Source organism: Peromyscus californicus, unplaced genomic scaffold (assembly GCF_007827085.1).
Source record: "Peromyscus californicus insignis strain IS unplaced genomic scaffold, ASM782708v3 Scaffold_2__1_contigs__length_46816999, whole genome shotgun sequence".
In the NCBI taxonomy this organism is placed as follows: domain Eukaryota; kingdom Metazoa; phylum Chordata; class Mammalia; order Rodentia; family Cricetidae; genus Peromyscus; species Peromyscus californicus.
The window spans coordinates 13,732,949-13,751,681 of NW_026294540.1; the positions used below are offsets into that span (position 1 = coordinate 13,732,949).

Genomic DNA, 18,733 nt, shown 5'->3' on the forward strand with positions numbered 1-18,733 from the left:
GAGTCTGTCTGTGTAGTGGGGGTAACAACTTTTACAGGACCCCGTATGGATCAGACAGGTTGACATAGGTGAATGCAGAAGCCAATCTATAAATTATGGCATCCTTCCTTTCCTTTCCTCCTGAGAAGGGCGTTTGTGTATGAGACGGGTCAAGCGCTGAACGTGACCCTCTCATCCATCTAAACGCAGTGGTCTGAACCAGGGCGGAGCCAAGGGCTGGGCAGCCAGATCATGTTTCTCATGACTGGGTCCACGCAAGCTCCAGGGGCAGACGGCACTGGCACCTTCCTCCCTCAAAGAGCAGCCTGATTCATGGCTCCCCGTAACGTCTGCACCCGCCATCTGCCAAGGGCACGTCCTTCTCTTTACGGCAGATGTTAACGCTTTCCTTCTTACTCTGAACTTGAGTGAAAATAACTGACAAAATCTGTTCGGGTGCCGTGATGGCTTCTGGTTCAGATTGTGGTTGCAACTCTGCCTTTTGCTCTGCCAGCCCAGGTGAGCCGATCCAGGGACCTGAGGGACTGGGAAATGGGGGTGGGGGGGTGGGGTGTGTGTGTAAGCTAGCTCTCCATCCAGAAGCACTTACCCAACAGGCCCAGTGTGGCACCCACATGCCACCTGCAATCCTTGGGGCCAGTGGCACGCTGGAGGGAGGTGAAGTCTCCCCATTTTGGTTTCTGCCCTCAGTCCTTGTGGGATCCAATAGGGATCTCCAGTAGCCTCCTTATGCTTGGCCAGAATCCAGGCTTCTGAGAATTTCAATTTAATCTGTTGTGGGGACAAAGGATCATTATAAACTAATTAACACTTTATTGCTGCTTCTGGTGACTTAATATGTTCAGCATTTCACTAATGGAAAGAAATGTAAAAACCCCAAACAAGTAAACAATACACTTCTCTCCCAGGGCCCAGGCTGTAGCCCGGTGTTTGACTAACATGCATGAAGCTTTGGGTTCCATCCCCAATACCACATAGACGTGTGTGCTGGTTCATTTTATATCAACTCTCGACAATGGCTAAAGTCATCTGAGAGGAGGAACCTCAATTGAGAAGATGAGTCCATAAGATTGGGCTGGAAACAAGCCTGTAGAGCATTTGATTGATGGGGAAAGGCCCAGCCTATTGTGGGTGGGGCTACCCCTCGGCTGGTGGTCCTAGGGTATTTTTTAGGTGTTTTTTTTTTTTTAGACAGTATTTCTCTGTGTATCCCTGGCTGCCCTTAGACTCACTCTATAGAGCAGGCTGGCCTCAAACTCACAGGAATCCACCTGCCTCTGCCTCCCAAATGCTGGGACTAAAGGCGTGCACTGCCCAGCTGTCCTGGGTTCTGAGAGAGAGCAGGCTGAGCAAGCCATGGAGAGCAAGGCAGTAAGCATCATTCGTCCGTGGCCTCTGCATCAGCTCCTGCCTCCAGGTTCCTGTCCTGATTTCCTTTGAGGATGAACAGTGATACGGAAGTGTTAAGCCAAATAAACCCTTTCTTCCCCAAATAGCTTTGGTCACTGTGTTTCATCACAGCAATAGTAACCCTAAGACAACCCATCATGGTGGCACAAGCCGCTAATCCAGCAGGTGGAGGTGAAGGTGGAGGCAGGAGCATCAGAATATCAAAGTCAGCCGGGCGATGGTGGCGCACGCCTTTAATCCCAGCACTCGGGAGGCAGAGCCAGGCGGATCTCTGTGAGTTCGAGGCCAGCCTGGGCTACCAAGTGAGTTCCAGGAAAGGTGCAAAGCTACACAGAGAAACCCTGTCTCGAAAAACCAAAAAAAAAAAAGAATATCAAAGTCGTCCTGGTTGAAAGTTAGCCTGGGCTACATAAGACCCTCTCTAAAAGAAAGTTTTGTGCTAAATTTACTGATGCTAGAGCTATAGAGTGGAGTGGAGTTGGAAAACCTCCCACCTCCACCCTGCTCACACAAAAGCAGAGACCTGGATTCAAACCCCAGCTTGGTCAGACATGGGAACTCGTGACAGTAATCCTAGTACTCAGGGGTAACGGCAGGAGGTCAGCAGTTCAAGGCCATCCTCAGCTACATAGTGAGGTCAAGGCTAACCTGAGGTACATAAAACGCCAAATATAAACAACAACAAAATAATCCTAGACTATAACTCCTCTGAGCCCCAGCTTTTCCATGCGATGGATGGGGTACCACCCCATGCCCCCTTTGGGGAGCATCTCCCAGGCACTTGCTTGATGTTACTCATGATGTGCCTGGTGTCTCCAGCCCCAGCCCCTTGCCTAGAAGCACCATGCTATTCCTGAGTATACATATGTTCAATAAATGCCACTTTCTGGGGCTGGAGAGTTGCCTTAGCGGTTAAGAGCACTTGTTCTTGCAAAGAACTGGGCTTTGATTCCCGGCACCCACACAGAGGCTCACCACTTCCTTAAGGCACCAGGCATGCATGTGGTGCACACACACATACATGCAGGCAAAGCACTCATACACACAAAATAAAAATCTAAAAATCTAAAAAAATAAATAAATTTCACGTTCCTTCTGTGCCTCAGTGATCTCCCTCCCTCCCTCTCTCCCTCCCTCCCTCCTTCCCTCTCTCTCTTTCTCTTTCTCTCTCTTTCAGTGTGAGTATTGAGACCCCAATTTAGGCACAAGGAGGCTTTTGGGAAGGCAGCTGGAATCCCATGTGGCTGCTTGGCCACAGAGCAGGACCTGCAACATAGCCCCCGACTTGTGGCCCTCAGCCTTCTTCCTGCCTAGCTCTGCCCTCAGTGTCTTCCTCTTCAGCTTCCTCAGGTTAGAGCTCTCGCCACAGAGAGAATGGATCTCTTTCTTTGCTCTGGCCAGAGGAATTTGGTCCCTCTAGGGTCCGCAGGCAGTGGCAGGAGCAGGACGCGTGTGGCGCCGTGGTGACCGCAGAGCCCAGCGAGTTGGGCCATCTTAGGGAGCCGAGTGCATGTGCCGCCTTCCCCTGGAGTGGTGGTTGTTTTCTCACTCTTAGGGGGCCCGCCACCCAGCTCCCAAACCAATACCTGGAGACTTACTTATTCTTACTTATGAATGCCCAGTCTTTAGCTCCGCTTATTTCTGGCCAGCTTTTCTTAAATTATCCCATCTACCTTTTGCCTCTAGGCTTTTACCTTTCTCTGTTCTATCTACCTTTCTGATGTCCTCCTCTCCTTCTCCCTTTCTTGCTCCTCTCTCTTTTCTCTCTCTTTATTCTCTCCACCTGGCAGCCCTGTCTATTTATCTCTCCTGCCTAGCTATTGGCCGTTCAGCTCTTTATTAGACCAATCAGGTGTTTTATGTAGGCAAAGTAACACAGCTTTGCAGAGTTAAACAAATGCAACATAAAAGAATGCAACACATCTTTGCATCATTAAATGAATATTCCTTGGCGTAAACAAATGCAACACATATTAAACTAATATTCCACAACATTACCCTTAGGGGTTCCTGGTCGTGACAGGCTCCCATGTCCCTTCTGGTCCTGATACCCTGCTCTAGGCAGCATATTTAAAAGTGGCTTTGTTACCCTTTGGGTCAGGAATAGGCCAGGTTTGGCCTGGGGGCCACAGGGAAGGAACAGCTAGCTGATCACCTGCCTTCATAGTTTTCTGTCAGAGCCAAGAAGTAGGGTGAAGACTGGGCCCTGCAGGAGAAGACCCCAGGCTCATATGGGGAACAAATGCATCAGGCCATCCCCTGGACCCAGCAGCAGGGCAGAGACACTCTGTGGCTCTTATGAGAGGGGTAAGGGCATGTCAGTGCCCATCAGCCCTTGGTATGGACATAGCTGTGCTTCTGGGCTTGACCCTTTCCTGGGTGTTTTACACTGTCCTCTCGACCTCATCCTCACAGCCATCCTGGGAGACAAGTGCTATTCTTATCCCCACATACGGGTCACTAAACATCCAAGGGGCCTATTGATGGTTCAAGTGATGGACTGGTACCCGAGAAAAATAAAGGGCCAGCGGCAAATCCTTCATGTGTGTTTACTTATTTAATTCTTATGGCAGCCCTGTATGACCCTACCCATTTCGCAGATGAGGAAACTGAGCAGAGGTGGTGTAGCTCAAGGTCATACAGCTTACAAGTGACGTAGTCGGGGCTCACAGGCATGTCCCTGTGACTCCAGTTCTGGATCCTTCAGTTCTTACCATAGGTCTTCACTGAAGTGGGGTTCTAATTCACTGAACTAGCAGAAATCCAGTGAGTGGCTTTTTTTTTTTTTTCTTTCTTACAGTGACTTTAGATTATTTGCCTTTTGTGTGAGGAAAAGTCGGTTGGTCTCATGCAAAAGTAGGTTTTCTTCCCATTCAAAGGGCCTATTTTTGGAGAATCTGACCCTATGCTAGAGAGCAGAGGGTTATTTTTATCCACTTGGCATGGGTCCCTGTGATCTCCCGGGCTTTTCTGGAAGCAATTAGCGCTGACAGTACACCTGCACAACACCCCATCCTTTTGGTGCTGGTTGGCCGTGCTCAGCTCAAGAGGGTTGAGGTCTCAGACTGGAGCCTCCCCCCGCCGCACCCCCAGGAGAGATGTGGTCCCCAAAGATTTCAGACAAATTGCCAAGCACCTGCCCTATCATCAGAATGAGCATATCATCATAATTAAGGTGGGTGCCCTGTACGGCTGCGTTCCACGCTTGAAACTGAATTTTCTGTCACAGGCTTCATCACTGAGGGACAAGAGACCCTGCCGAGGCCACCGTCTGTGGGACTCCATGACTTCATGCATGAGTACTTCCTAATGGTGATGTTTCTCATTGTTCCAGTGCCCTGGAGGCGGCTGTTTCTCTTGGGGGTGAAGACTTGACCCCGTTCTACGGTCTGGTGGCTGGTGGCAGGGAAGGAAAATTCTACAGGGTAATTGTCATCAAACACTTCCTGGGGACATCTAGTCAAGGCTGTCCAGCAAACATTAGAGACTGACCCTCTGTGCGTTTCCATAAAGCCCCCTCCCCGTCACCGAGCTTAGAATACGCTTTCTAGAAAATGTCCCCTTCCTGGATGTGTCTGACTGTTCGTTCTGTGTGCTGTTTCTGTTTGGTCCCACACAGGAGCTGGAGGACTACTTCTACTATTCTCAGCTCCGCAGTCAAGGTATCGATACGATGGAGACCAGGCAGGTGTCAGAACACATCTGCCTGTCGGAGCTCCCCTTTGTCATGAGAGCGATTGGTTTTTACCCATCAGAGGAGAAGGTAGGTAGAGCGCCCGCAAGATCAGAGCTGGGATGGGCTATTTATATCAAGCGCTTCCGGGAACAGTCACTGCAGGCCAGCCTGGAAACATGCCATTTTTTTTTTTCTGAAGTAAATAGATCAGCAAGAAGATTCTGAGGACTTCAAATGGGCTGAGTAACTGACTGAAGGTTAACATGCACCCATTCCCCAAGACAGATTCCTTGTAGATGTGGGGTATTAGGTGCAGCAGGGCCTCCTCAACCTTGGCTGCACCCCCCCCCCTTTTTTTTTTCTTTGAGACAGGATCTCTGTGTAGCCCTGGCTGTCCTTGAACTCTCTCTGTAGACCAGGCTGGCCTCGAACTCACAGAGATCCACCTGCCTCTGCCTCCCCAGTACTGGGATCAAAGGCATGTGCCACCACGCCGGGCCTGCAAAACCTTTTTTGCCCAAGAATTTTTTACACAACCCTGGGTATATTGGTGTATAAAATAGATACACAAATCAAACATTTTGCTGATAATAAACAATGAAGAAATCTATTTTAAAGGAATTTTGTGGCTTCCATACAGTTTTACCATTTGTTGAAGACAAATTTTCATACTATTGAGATGGTCATGTTCATTTGTTTTTACATAAAGAATAGAATCTTCCTGAATGTCTGATGCTGCAGGATGTAGAGTACCTTCAGTGTTTTTCAGAGGTGGCTGAGATTTGGTTTTGTCATTGTTAATCCCAAGAATACTGCTTCACATAAATGCATGATGCCAAAAAAGTCAGGATGTATTTGGGGCCCTTTCAGAAGTGGTTGGAAATTCTAATCTCAAGTCAAAATTTATACAGTGATTTTTAAAAAATGAAACTTTAGTCAGCAACTCAAACAGCAATTCTTGAACATTTTGAGTTGAGGATCTAGCTCAACAGGGCTCTTGCCTAGCATGCCTGAGGCCCTAGGTTCGAACCCCAGGACTAGGGGCAAAAAAAAAAATCGAAATTCTAATGGAGTACATTCTAAATATATTCTGATACTCACATGCTGAGCAGCAATGGTAGGAAATATGGAGAGTCTTTGTTTTCCATAGTTAAATGATCATATTTCTGCAGAAAAACACTGCAGTTTGCAGTGTGTAGTTACGGATCCCAGCCAAGGTTCTTGTTGGCACTCAGTGGTGTTTTGCGGCGTGAAGGCATTTATGGCAAGTACGTACATGTGTGTTCAGAACCAAGGTTGTTTGACGCAGCACTGGGTGATGAGTGCTGCCATGAGCCCCTCGGATTGATGGCAGGTTTGACCTTGAGCATATTTTCAGTTGCTATGTCTTCAGAAACCATTTACTGCTACCAAGCTTGTAAATTCATTGCATGGCCCCATATGGGGGTTGCAACCCATAGTTTTTAAAAGATGGATTTATTTTTATTTAATATGTATGGGTGTTTGGCCTGCATGCATGTTTGTGTACCATGTGTGTACCTGGTGCCCATGGAGATTAAAAGAGGGTGCTGGATCCCCTGGAACTGGAGTTACAGACAGCTGTGAGCCGCCATGTGGTTGCTGAGAATTGAACCTGGGTGTGTTGTACCCAGAGTCCCCCAAAGACCACCAAGAGACCAAATCTGATGCAAAAGCAAAGAGTCTTTATATTTCGAGTTAACTTGGGTCTTTTCATCCGTCTGATGCAGCAGCAGAGCAGCAGAGACCCCGAGTAGCAATGGGGCAGGTTTTTAAAGCAAGGGGGGCTTGGGGTCTACAGACTACATAGAAACAGACTCAGGATTGGTTTGTGCCAGTGGCAATCATGTCAGTAACTTTTAATTGGCTAGGGTTAGTTGGGGGGTTACAGTTATCCATTTTTGGGCAGGCCTGGACAAGCCCCAGGCTTTGTCCTTGAGCTGCTAGGGAGGCTGGCTGGCCTAGCACGTACTGACTGTGGGGGCTGACTCAGTGGCCCAGGCTCTGTCCTTGACTCATGCACATAGCTCTAAGTTGGTGAGGGGTCCCAGACAGTAAACAACCGACTGAACCTTGAGCAGTCAGAGTACGTGCAGAAAGGGAGCTACCACAAGGACTATGTCTTTTGTTCGTGGCCCTCCCAGAAACTGCTTGCTCAAGTCTCAGGAAACTGAAATTGAGGCCTGATCTCTGAGAGAAGACTGAGCAGCCTGTTATGGCATCTGCCTGGTCCTTTCAGGTCCTCTGGAAGAGCAGCCAGTGCTCTAACCACTGAGCAGTCTCTCCAGCCCTAAACCTACAATTTAAGAAGCAGAGAGTCAGGGGATGGAGAACTGGGCACGTGAGGCTGGTCTACCTCTGCCCTCCCTGCGCAAGGACAAGAACCCTGGGCTTCAGGGGGTGATGTGTCCAAGGCAGGGAGCACATCACCGGGTGTGTAGAAAGAGCTCGGTACCTTGTCTCCTTCTGTATAGTTGCCATTAACCTGGTGTATGTTCTTGGGTCAACTCTGGGACGTGGACGGATGCTGGTCCTGACTCTGTAGCTCAGACATGAGTCTGACCACATGGCAGAAATCCCCAGACACTAACAGCTCTGGACAGGGCCAAGGAGCCCACGTGTGTTCCTAACGGGAACTCTTCTAAATATAACTTACAGGATTTCCTTTCTGAGTTGAAATGTGATACAGTCTCATTGCAGAAAATTTGGGAAAGATTTGCAGGTAGAATGAAGAAAAATTACTTATAATATAATCCTACCACCCAGACTTGACTCTTACTATTATTTTCCTGGTGTTTATGCATTTAGACAGTGAATGTTGACTACACTGAATGTATATGACCGCCTTGTATCCTTATATTGTATGACATGTCATAAGCACTTTCCATTTGGTTAGAAATTCTCTAGAAAAAAAATATGTTCTTTTTAAGATACTTATTTTGTATTTATGTGTGCTGTATGCATGGGGGGGTGTGGGGGTGTTGTCCTGTCTATCACTTGCCCTTTTTTAAAAGAAATGTACTTATTTATTAGCTGGGCGGTGGTGGCACACGCCTTTAATCCCAGCACTCGGGAGGCAGAGGCAGGTGGATCTCTGTGAGTTCGAGGCCAGCCTGGTCTACAGAGCGAGATCCAGGACAGGTACCAAAACTGCACAGGGAATCCCTGTCTCAGAAAAAAAAAACTAAAAACAAAAAACAAAAACAAAAACAAAAACCACAACATAACAAAACAAAAACAAAAAAAATTACTTATTTATTTACTCTTTTTTTTTTTTTTCCGAGACAGGGTTTCTCTGTGTAGCTTTGGCACCTTTCCTGGAACTCACTCTGTAGCCCAGGCTGGCCTTGAACTCAGAGAGATCCGCCTGACTCTGCCTCCCGAGTGCTGGGATTAAAGGCGTGCGCCACCACTGCCCAGCTTGTTTTGGTTTTTTGTTTTTAGGACCTCTCCATGTAACTTTGGCCTGAAACTTGTAATGTAGACCAGGTTGGCTTCAAATTCATAGAGATACACCTGCCTCTGCCTCCGGAGTGCTGGGATTAAAGGTACAAATGACACCATGACCCACTCTTACAGCTGTATCTTACAAAGCAATATTCTTTTTTTTTTTTTTTTTTTTTTTGGTTTTTCGAGACAGGGTTTCTCTGTGTAGCTTTGCGCCTTTCCTGGAACTCACTTGGTAGCCCAGGCTGGCCTCAAACTCACAGAAATCTGCCTGGCTCTGCCTCCCAAGTGCTGGGATTAAAGGTGTGCGCCACCACCGCCTGGAGGCCAAAGCAATATTCTTAAACGTTGGCTTCCAAACTGGCCGTCGTATCAGAATTACTTTGAACCTTTGTCACGTAAGTGAGATGGGATTCCTAGGCCTCACCACAGGCTGAGTACCATAGCCAGCGAGGACAGGGGCTGCTAGGGTCTCATCTGTCCAGGGTCTTTCAGATATGCCGCCGCCGTGTGGAGAGCCCTGACCTCGGACACCAGCTCTGAGTGTCACTTCCCAGGGCTGCTCACCATCGAGGATAAGGGCTTGACACACACTGCAGGGTTATTGGTCAGGAACCCTCTTTGGCTGTAAGTTACAGGTATCTAAGGCATGCCAGGTCTTCTTGGTTCAAAGGAGCCAAATCCTGTAGTAGAGGCAGTGTGCGGCTTAACCGAACCCAGAGCCTCACATGCAGCTCCAGGAAACGCCCTTCTGTCTGGTCCTCTCTTGCTTTTGTGTTGCCCTGGACTGTGGTCTGTCCTCACCCCTGCCTGTGCCTAGGAGGCCGCAAACCCAGATACTGGGAAGAGCTTCCTTTCCAGAGCCCTGGTCATCACTTGGTAACGGTGGGCCTGACCTCATCACTGTCCAGGAGCACATACTGCCCAGGCTGCTAAGCATGAACACTTCCTAGAGGCTGCAACAGGTTTGGCCCATGTGGGGACTTGAGCAGAGTGGAATGGTTCCCAAATGAGATCCTGCCGACGCCCTGGAATGTGGCTCAGTGGTGGAGCTCTTGCCTAGCATCTGGGTTCCATCCCCAGCTCTGTATGGGACAATGGTGGCACCCACATCCTGGGATTACTGGAAAGATTTCGTGGGTAGCTAGCTGTTTAGCTCAGTCCACAGGGCATGGTAAGTATCTGAAAAGCATCCGGTGTCTTTTCGTAGTCCTACCTCTGGCTAAAGGATTACAGGCTAGAAGTCAAGGTTCCCACCCTTTTCTGTGCAGGGGCTAGAACCCAGGGCTTGGGCTTGACACATGCTGAGCAAGCACACTGACACCAAACTGCCTCCCCAGCCCTCAAAAGTTCAAGGTTATCCTCAGCTATATAGCTAGTTCTAGACTATCCTGGGCTACATAAGACTCTGCCTCAAAAAACCCCAAATGACAAAAAAAAATCTACTTGGGCTGGAGGCGTAGCTCAGTGGCGTGGGTCTTGCCTGGCCAAGGCCCAGGTTCTAGCCCAGCACCACCCGCCCTGTGCACACAGATGCATTTACTCTTTGGAGATGTTCCTGTGATCCAGATGTGCCCCACACCAGCCTGCAGCCTTTGTTAGTTGGTGCACTCGCTGCACAAGATGTTTCTGATCTGTTCTTCTCATGTCAGATTTACAGCAATTTTAAAGGTTTTTTAAAAAATGTATTTGTTTTCATTTTATGAGCATTGTTGTTTTGGCTGCATATATGTCTGTGTGAGGGTGTCAGAACTTAGAGTTACAGACAGTTGTGAACTGCCATGTGGGTGCTGGGCATTGAACCTGGGTCCTCTAGAAGAGAAGTCAGTGCTCTTGACCATGGAGCCCTCTCTCCAGCCTCGATTTTAAAGTTTTTTAAAAAGATTTAAAAAAAAAAAATCTTTTCATGGCTTCTAAATTTCTAAACCCGGCTCTGCTGAAGTTCATGGAACACTTCCTATGAAAACGTAACTGTGCCTCCACCTCCAGCTCCCAACCCCGCTTTCCTAAGAAGTTGTATGGAAAAGTTGGCCTAGCCAGCTTGGGCACACACAAGACTCAGGTGGAGAGCCAGACCAGCCCCCCACCCCACCCCAAGACTATGCAGTATTCACAGTTTTCGTACCTCATTATAGCCACCTCTGGATTTGACGACAGTGCGGTAAGCTGAAGTCAAATTTCACAAGAATACAACCTTTCCCCCGAAGAGTTCCTGGCCCCATTTCTTCTACAGAAAGGTGCGTGTGCACAGAGCATGCCTAGAGAGGCTGAATGAAGAGAGCCTTTCCCAAACCTTCTTTTTGTTGGTGTGTTTTGAATCCCTATGCAACCTAGGCTGGGCAATCCTCCAGCCCCGGTCTCTGGAGTAGTAGAGACGAGAGGTGTGTGCCGCACCCTATTTTAAATGAACAATGAAAAAAGCATATAACGTCATAGAAGGAGCCAGAACTAAGTGTCCAGTTTCTATTGCTGGTGTCTATTGCCTCTAATGTCCCTCTGACTCGGGGGACAACCCATGCGTGGTGCTTGCTCCCTGCTCTCTTCCCATGTCGCTTACCCAGCACTGTTTAATCCCGGCCGGGTTTCGTAGCAACCTAGCATCAGTGCACCCTCTTTGTTCCATAAATTTAAGGCTAATTCTGGTGGAAACACATGTGCCCCCAGCAAGCGTCCCGATGGCAGGCAGTCAGCAAATGGTAATTGAATGAATGTGTAAATGAGCAAATGGTGCCCAGTGGCCTCGTTCCACTGGAAGGCTGAAGAGAAGAGCAGCATCCCTGACATTAGTGTCTGATCTCAGAGTAATTACCAAGTTCCCTAACGGGCCGGGCAAACTCAGGAGCGGCAGCGTTGTGCAGGAGTGTTTAGAGAGGAAATAATGATTGCTTGACTTTTCAATTGTGTACGCACTTGTGTGTGTGTGTGTACACGCATGCGCGCCATGGCGTATATGTAGGGTTTGAAGGAGTTGCTGGAGTTGGTTCTCTCCTTCTATCATGTGGGTCCCAGGAGTCGAACCCAGGTTGTCAGTCTTGGTGGCAATCACCTTTAGCCACTAGGCCATGTCATCAGCCCCAACACATTTTGTTTTAAGAATGTATCCTGGCCTGGGTGGTGGCGCACACCTTTAATCCCAGCACTCGGGAGGCAGAGGCAGGTGGATCTCTGTGAGTTCGAGGCCAGCCTGGTCTACAGAGTGAGATCCGGGACAGGCACCAAAACAACACAGAGAAACCCTGTCTTGAAAAAAACAAAACAAAACAAAAGTTAAGATCGGGCTGGAGAGATGAATCAGTGACCTGTATATACATAATAAATAAATAAATCTTAAAAAAAAAAAAAGAAGTTAAGATCACTGACTACACTTCCAGAATACCCACATTCAGTTCCTAGCAGCCACATGGTGGCTCACAACCATTTAGTAACTCTAGTTCCAGGGGATCTGATGCCCTCCCTCTTCTGGCCTCCATGGGCACCAAGCATGCATGTGGTACATAGACATAAATGCAGGTAACATATCCATAATAATTTTTTTAACTGAAAAAAGGGTATCCTCTAGAGAAAGTTTCACTCATATAAAATGATACACACACAGGGAAGGGAGAGTTATTTCAGCAAACACTGAAAAAAGCAACCTGGAGTGATGGCTCAGCAGTTAAGAGCACTGGCTGCTTTTCCAGAGGACCCAGGTTCAATTCCCAGCACCCACATGGCTCACAACTGTCTATAATGCCAGTCCCAGGGGCTCCAGTGGCCTCCTCTGGCCTCTGAGGACACTAGGCACACACATGGTATACAGATATTAATGCATGCAAAACATCATACACATAAAATACATGAAGTTTTAAAAATTGGTTACAATGCCCAGTGAGGGAGAGGGGGTCAATAAAATAAGGCAAGCCTGTCTATATTCAGGAGTCACTGAAGAGTGGAATTGATAGGCTGGGCTGGGCTCAGTTTAGTGGACTTGTGGCATGCACAAAGCTCTGGGTTCTCAGTACCCAGCACTGCATAAAATCACGTGCCTTCTTGTAACCCCAGCACTCAGGAGGCAGAGGCAGGAGGGTAAGGAAGGAATGTGGTATGGACCTCAGTTCCATAGACTGAGGCCAGTCTGGGGTGCATCTTGAAACTCTGTCTTGAGGGAGAGCAAGAGCAAGCAGGCCTGTCGTCCCAACTACTCGGGAGGCTGAGGCAGGAGAATGACAAGTTCAAGGCCTGTCTGGGCAACTTAGTGAGATCCTGTCTCAAAATGAACTTTCTGGTGCCTCCGTGGCAAAGCATTTACCAGGCATGTGTGCGGGCCCTGGGTTCAATCCCCAGGACCACCAAATCATTGTAATTTTCATTTTTACTTGTATATTCATGTACCTATGCTGTGGGGTAGTCCTTTTGTACACTGTGAAGATTTGTCGCTGTGGCTGGTTTAATAAAGAAGCTGACTGGCCAGTAGCTGAACAGGGTAAAGTTAGGTGGGAAAACCAAATGGAGAATGCTGGGAAAGAGAAGGGTGAGGACAGGCGTCGGAATCCGTATGCAGAGGGAGCAGGAGATGCTAATAAAGGTCCCGCCACGTGGCAGAGCATAAATAAGGCATGTGGTTATTTGGGAACCTGCGGGCAGGAGAGAAACATCTGACTACATGCCTAACCGGCAGGAACAGGTTCCAAGCCCATAATGACACTCCTTTCTGGGGGCTGCGAGTTGGGGGGATACACTCTTCCCACTTTCTGCAGTGTACAGTCTGAGGTCAGCTGGGGCTTCTGGGATCAACCGAAACCAGACTGCAGTCTCATCCAGCAGGTTCGGGCCCTCCAGGTCTCTGCACTTGACATCCCTCCAGGCCCGATGCTCATCTCTTCCTCGCTTGGCACACAAACATGAAGCCCACTCCCTCTAGAGAACTTCCTTGAAATCGCCAGAAAGGGTCACCTGTAACCTCATTTCACAACAGTTTACCTCAAACCTCTTTGGCCGGTCTCCATCCCACTGGGTTCTCACCGTCTACCACCCCTCGCTCTTCCTACCTCCTGTCCCGGGGGGGGGGGGGGGGGGCTGGCGACAACCTCCTCCTCCTCGGCTCTTCCCAGCTTCTGTCTCCCAGCACGCACTGTCAGCCCATCAAGTGTCTATACACGAGAAGCCTGCTTGCTCAACAGCTATCCCCTCCCCTCCCCGGCAGTGGTGGTGAAGGGGGGGGGGGATAATACATATGTCTTCATGCTATTCGGTGTTCTTAAACTGCCAGCATATAGTCTCTATTGCTTTTGTATTCAGAACAAAAAAACCCAGGAGATAAACACACAGGATCCTCTGAAAGCCTCGCGTGCTAATCTGTTAGAACTGGTCCCAGCTGGGGTAGAAATCGCAGCCAATTGGTGCGAGCTCGCCCATATGGAGAGGGAGAAACTTGAGAAAGAGATCATGGGCGCAGCTTTGCCTCCTGTGATTAAAGCCCCCAGGGCGCTTAGTATGTTGGGTCCTGCGCTGAAAAGTAAATATCAGGTTATTCTCATCCTAAAGGGAACAGAGGTGGCTCACTGTTCTAGGGGAGGCCTGACTGGCCGACTGGGAGAGGTCTAGAGCAGGACGTCACCCAGCGAGCTTCCTGCAGAAAGACTGCAAGGCAAAAATATTTATACGTGAGCATTGAAATGAATAAATTCCAGATTACCCGAGAGCCACTGGATAAAGCACGCAGGTGGTCACACTCACACCAAATGCAAAGCCCATGGGGGTCTTCTCTATCACTACTCAGTGAGCCCCTAGCACCTTCAAGGATGCCTTCTGGAGTTCGGTCCTCTCTGGCCTCGGGAAGCATGCAGGCCCTTGCCTTACTTGTCCCGCCCATTTCACAGGTGGTAAAAGTGAGGCTTGGAGCAGGAAGGCAGCTTGCACTGCCACCCTGCTTCTAAGAACAGAGCCAGAGTTTGAACCACATAGACTGAGCCCAGACCTGGCGTTCTGTGTTTACATGTAAGCCCCGGCAAGAAGAAGGAAGACAATCCTGTAAGCGGAGAAGTCGATCCCTGCATGTCGCTGGAGTTCCGGGTTGTTTGTTTGTTTCTGTGTTTCTGTGCTAGGCTAGCCCTTGACCACTGAGCTACACCCTGCCCAGGGCGTGTGTGCTTTTTCTTATGTCCCCACTGTTGGAAGCTTTCACGACAAGCATGCATTGATCTTTACCAGCTTTGTGATTTTTATGAAAGACTGGATGGAGCACAGCGATGGTGGGAAAAATCTGGTCTCTAAAATACCGATGTTCTAGAATTGAACAGTTGTGTTGCTTGCTTTTGCTATGGCCTACGTTAAAAAAAAAAGTTGACTGTAACGTCACACACAGCATACGAGGCAGCTATTTTCTGTGTGCAGTTCAATGGCCTTTGGGTTCTTCACAGAATGGTGTAGTCAACCCTGCGCAACCCCGGGATATTATCACCCCCCAAAGAAACCCTACATCCATTTTCAGCCCCTTTCTGCCCCTCTCCCCCCAGCCCTGGCAACTGCCGATCTGTCTTCCGTCTGCTCAGTCTCGTCTATTCTTGATTGCATAAAAATAGATCATACAGTATGTGATATGCCTGGCTAGGTTCGCTCGGCCTGATGCATTCAAGATTCATTCAGAATGTAGCATGCTCAGACCTTCATTCTTGGGTTTTGTTTTTTTTTTTTAATTTTTTTGTTTGTTTGAGACAGGGTCTCACTATGTAGCCCTGGCTGTCCTGGAACTCACTCTGTAGACCAGGCTGCCCTCGAACTCACAGAGATCCACCTGCTTCTGCCTCCAGGGTGCTGGGATTAAAGGTGTGTGACACCATTGCCTGGCTAATATTTTTATTTTTGACTTATTTTTATGTGTAAGAATGTTTTGCCTGCATGCCCTCAGAGACAAGAAGAGGGTGTCACATCCCCTGAAATTGGAGTTTTGGATGGTTGTAAGCCACCATGTGGGTGCTGGGAACTGAACTTGGATCTTCTGCAAGAATAAGAAATGTTTTTAACTGCTGAGCAATCCTCCAGCCACTTATTATTATTATTATTATTATTATTATTATTATTATTATTAATTTTTTGTTTTGTTTTGTTTTTTCGAGAGAGTTTTCTCAATGTAGTCCTTCCTGGCTGTCCTGGAACTCACTCTATAGACCAGGCTGGCCTCAAACTCTGGGATCCACCTGCCTCTGCCTCCTAAGTGCTGAGCTTAAAAGTATGTGCCACCCATGCCTGGCTTCCTATTATTTTTTAATTACTTGTGTGCTTGTGTGTCTCTATGCAGGTTTGTGCACACGAGTGCAGTTGCTTATAGAGGCCAGAAGGAGGCATTATGTCCTTTGAAAGAGTAGCAACTGCTTTTAACTGCTGAGCCTTCTCTTCAGCCCCTTTGATGATGATGGTGGTGATGGTGGTGGTGATGATGATTTTTTTTTAATTTTTTGGATTTAAATATTTGTTTTATTTACCCAAATGCGTATTTTGCCTGCACGTATATATGTGCACCATGTGCGTGCCTGGTGCCTATGGAGGTCAGAAGAGGAGATTAAATCCACTGAAGCTGGAGTTATGGATGATTATGAGCTACCATATGGGCGCTAGAATCCAGGTCCTCTGCAAGAACAGTCAGTGCTCCTAAAAGCTGAGCAATCTTTCCGATCCCCCTCCATTCCTTTTTTTGCTGAATAATATTCTATGCAGTCCTGTGAACTTGCCACATTTTATTTGCCTAGTCATGATTTGATGAGCATTTGGGTTGTTTGTACCATTGTGCTGTTATGAGGGATGCTACCATGAGCACTCCTGTGTGGATCTCTTTCTAGTTCTCTGGTGCATGGACTAAGGAGGGGGATTGCCTTGTCAAGGAGGAGTTTTGTATCTGTCTGTCAGGAGAATTTCTATCCCTGTTAAGTCTTGACTGGAACCAGCATGCATCTGCCTGCTTCAGAGTGTCCAGGACCTGATCAGAATTTCTGAGAGTGGTGGGCGCCTAATCAACTCACCCTTGTGGCTTTGGGGGGAAAAGCTCCATGGTTTGGCATTCAGGCAAAAGCATCTCTTAAAAACCTTTACAAATATGCCTGCATGCTATAAAGACGTCCCCCGCCGCCGCGCCGAGCGGTGGTGGCGTATTCCTTTAATCCCAGCACTCTCTCGGTGGCTTCTATTTGGCATCTGTTGAGGTCTTGGGTGACGTGTCCCTAGGATGAGAGGAGGCCGCTCTGGGATTTTAAGAGTGGAGTGGAGCATAAGTCGAAGAGGGGCTCAGGGGAGTCTCCAGACACAGCCGCACCGAGAGTCTGCCTGGCTGTGGGTCACCCTCTTGAGCCCCCTCCTCCCCTGCCCCAGGTCGGCATGAAAAGGCTGGTGTGGACAACCAGGATGAGCTGTGGTGAAGGGCTGACTCCCGTATGTCAAGGATGTTCTAGAGAGTTGCGCGTGACAGGAAGAGGGTGTAGGGAGTATGGAGAGTCCTCCAGCCCTGTGAGCCTGTGACACTCTCACAGAAGGAAACACGCCGGCCACCCAGAGCTGCCTTCTGAAAAGGGGAATGGCCTCCGTTCAAGTGTATTATGTTGCTCTCCATTTAATAAGGAGCTTATAAAACTTAACTATAAAACATGATTCAAAAGCCCTTAGTGGCTTCCTGTGGCTGGCCATCGGGGTTCAATAACGGCTTGAAGGAAAATCGTTCTGCGGGAGGGACTCGGGCCACCCCCGTGTTGCGGGGCCTGTGGTAGCAACACCAACAAGGGCCGACGTGCTGCATGTCTAAATTCTTAAAATAGTTCACCGGTGACGGTGGTGGTGGTGACGCACGCCTTTAACTCCAGCACTCAGGAGGCAGAGGCAGGCAGATCTCTGTGAGTTTGAAGCCAGCCTGGTCTACAGAGCAAGCTCCAGGACAGCCAGGGCTGATAGATAGAGAAATCCTGTCTCCAAAAACCAAAATTAATTAATTAATTGATTAATTAATTAAATTTAAAAAATTATTTGTCAGGTGAGAAATCATTCAATAAATGATCTACCTCAAACCCGTACTGAGTCAGTACTAGAAGCTGAACCACGTGAGCTAGGGCAGGAGGTGGTTACTCCAAATGAGGATTTGTGATATCTTTTTTTTTTTTTTTTTTTTTTTTTTGACATGGTCTTTTACTAAATATCCCTAGCTATCCAGAAACTCAGTGTGTAGACCAGGCTGGCCAAAACTCACAGAGATCCTCCTGTCTCGGCCTTCTCCAGCGCTGGGATTAAAGATGTGTACCACCAGGTCCAATTGATTTTTATTTTTGACTGTGTGTGTGTGTCTATGTGTCTATGTGTGCATGTGAATGCAGGTGTCCTCAGAAGCCAAAGGAGGGGGAGGGTGTCAGGACCTTTGAAGCTGGAGTCACAGGCAGTTGTGAACTGCCAGACATGTGTTCTAGAAACTGAACTTGGGTCCTCTTCAAGAGCAGCAAACACTGTTAACTGAGACTTCTCTCCAGCCCTGCTCTTGTGACTTTTAAGAGGAATTCTTCCATAGCCCATCACTGTCTCCTTTGTTCATTCACTCACATATTCATTCATGTTTTCTCTGAGCGGCTGTCAAGTCGGGCTCTGTCTACACCAAGCCGCTGAGGAAGTAGAGTTGAAAGTGGCTTGCTCCAGCTTCCCAGGGGAACAGATGCAAACCCAAACAGCCAGCTCAGACACAGCAGCTGCCACCTGTCCTTGCTCTGCAGAAAGCCACAGGCTTGGTCTTGGTGCTGACTCTTTTTCCGCATGAATGTCACTTTTGTGAACCCCCTCCCCCACAGTCAAGCACAGGGGTTCTATACGTAGATCTAGAGGATGTGTAAACAGCGTATTCTCACCCCCGGCTCACTGAGTCAGAATCCCCCTTGTTAACAAGCCCTCTGGGCCATTTCGGCCTGGGCAGTTTGAGAATCCTCGCCTCAAAGCCAGGCCTCACAACCTCAGCCACACTTCCAATAGTGTGACTTTTAAATAGTATGGCTGACTCTGCACCCCCAAACTAATGAAATCAGGATCTCGGCACAGAACTGCCCTCAGAACTAGGAGAACTCTCCAGGCTGATTGGAATGGACCGCTGCCTCAGCGGATGATGGACTAGGGTGAGAGTACCATAGGAGGCCTGGCTGATTACAGAAGAGCATTCTGTGCTGGTCATCCTGGCTTCCTGAATCT

At 48.3% G+C, this 18,733-nt stretch overlaps 1 protein-coding gene across 4 annotated transcripts in view; it reads left to right on the forward strand.

The window, feature by feature from the left end:
- The window catches only part of Cfap251 (cilia and flagella associated protein 251), a 99,911-nt gene that overhangs the window by 47,267 nt on the left and 33,911 nt on the right, over nucleotides 1–18,733 (forward strand). For all 4 annotated transcript variants that reach the window (XM_052755380.1, XM_052755379.1, XM_052755381.1 and 1 more), the window contains exons 18-19: nucleotides 4,745–4,835; nucleotides 5,030–5,173. In XM_052755380.1, coding sequence (XP_052611340.1) covers nucleotides 4,745–4,835; nucleotides 5,030–5,173 — 235 coding nt within the window. The remainder of the gene's footprint in view (nucleotides 1–4,744; nucleotides 4,836–5,029; nucleotides 5,174–18,733) is intronic.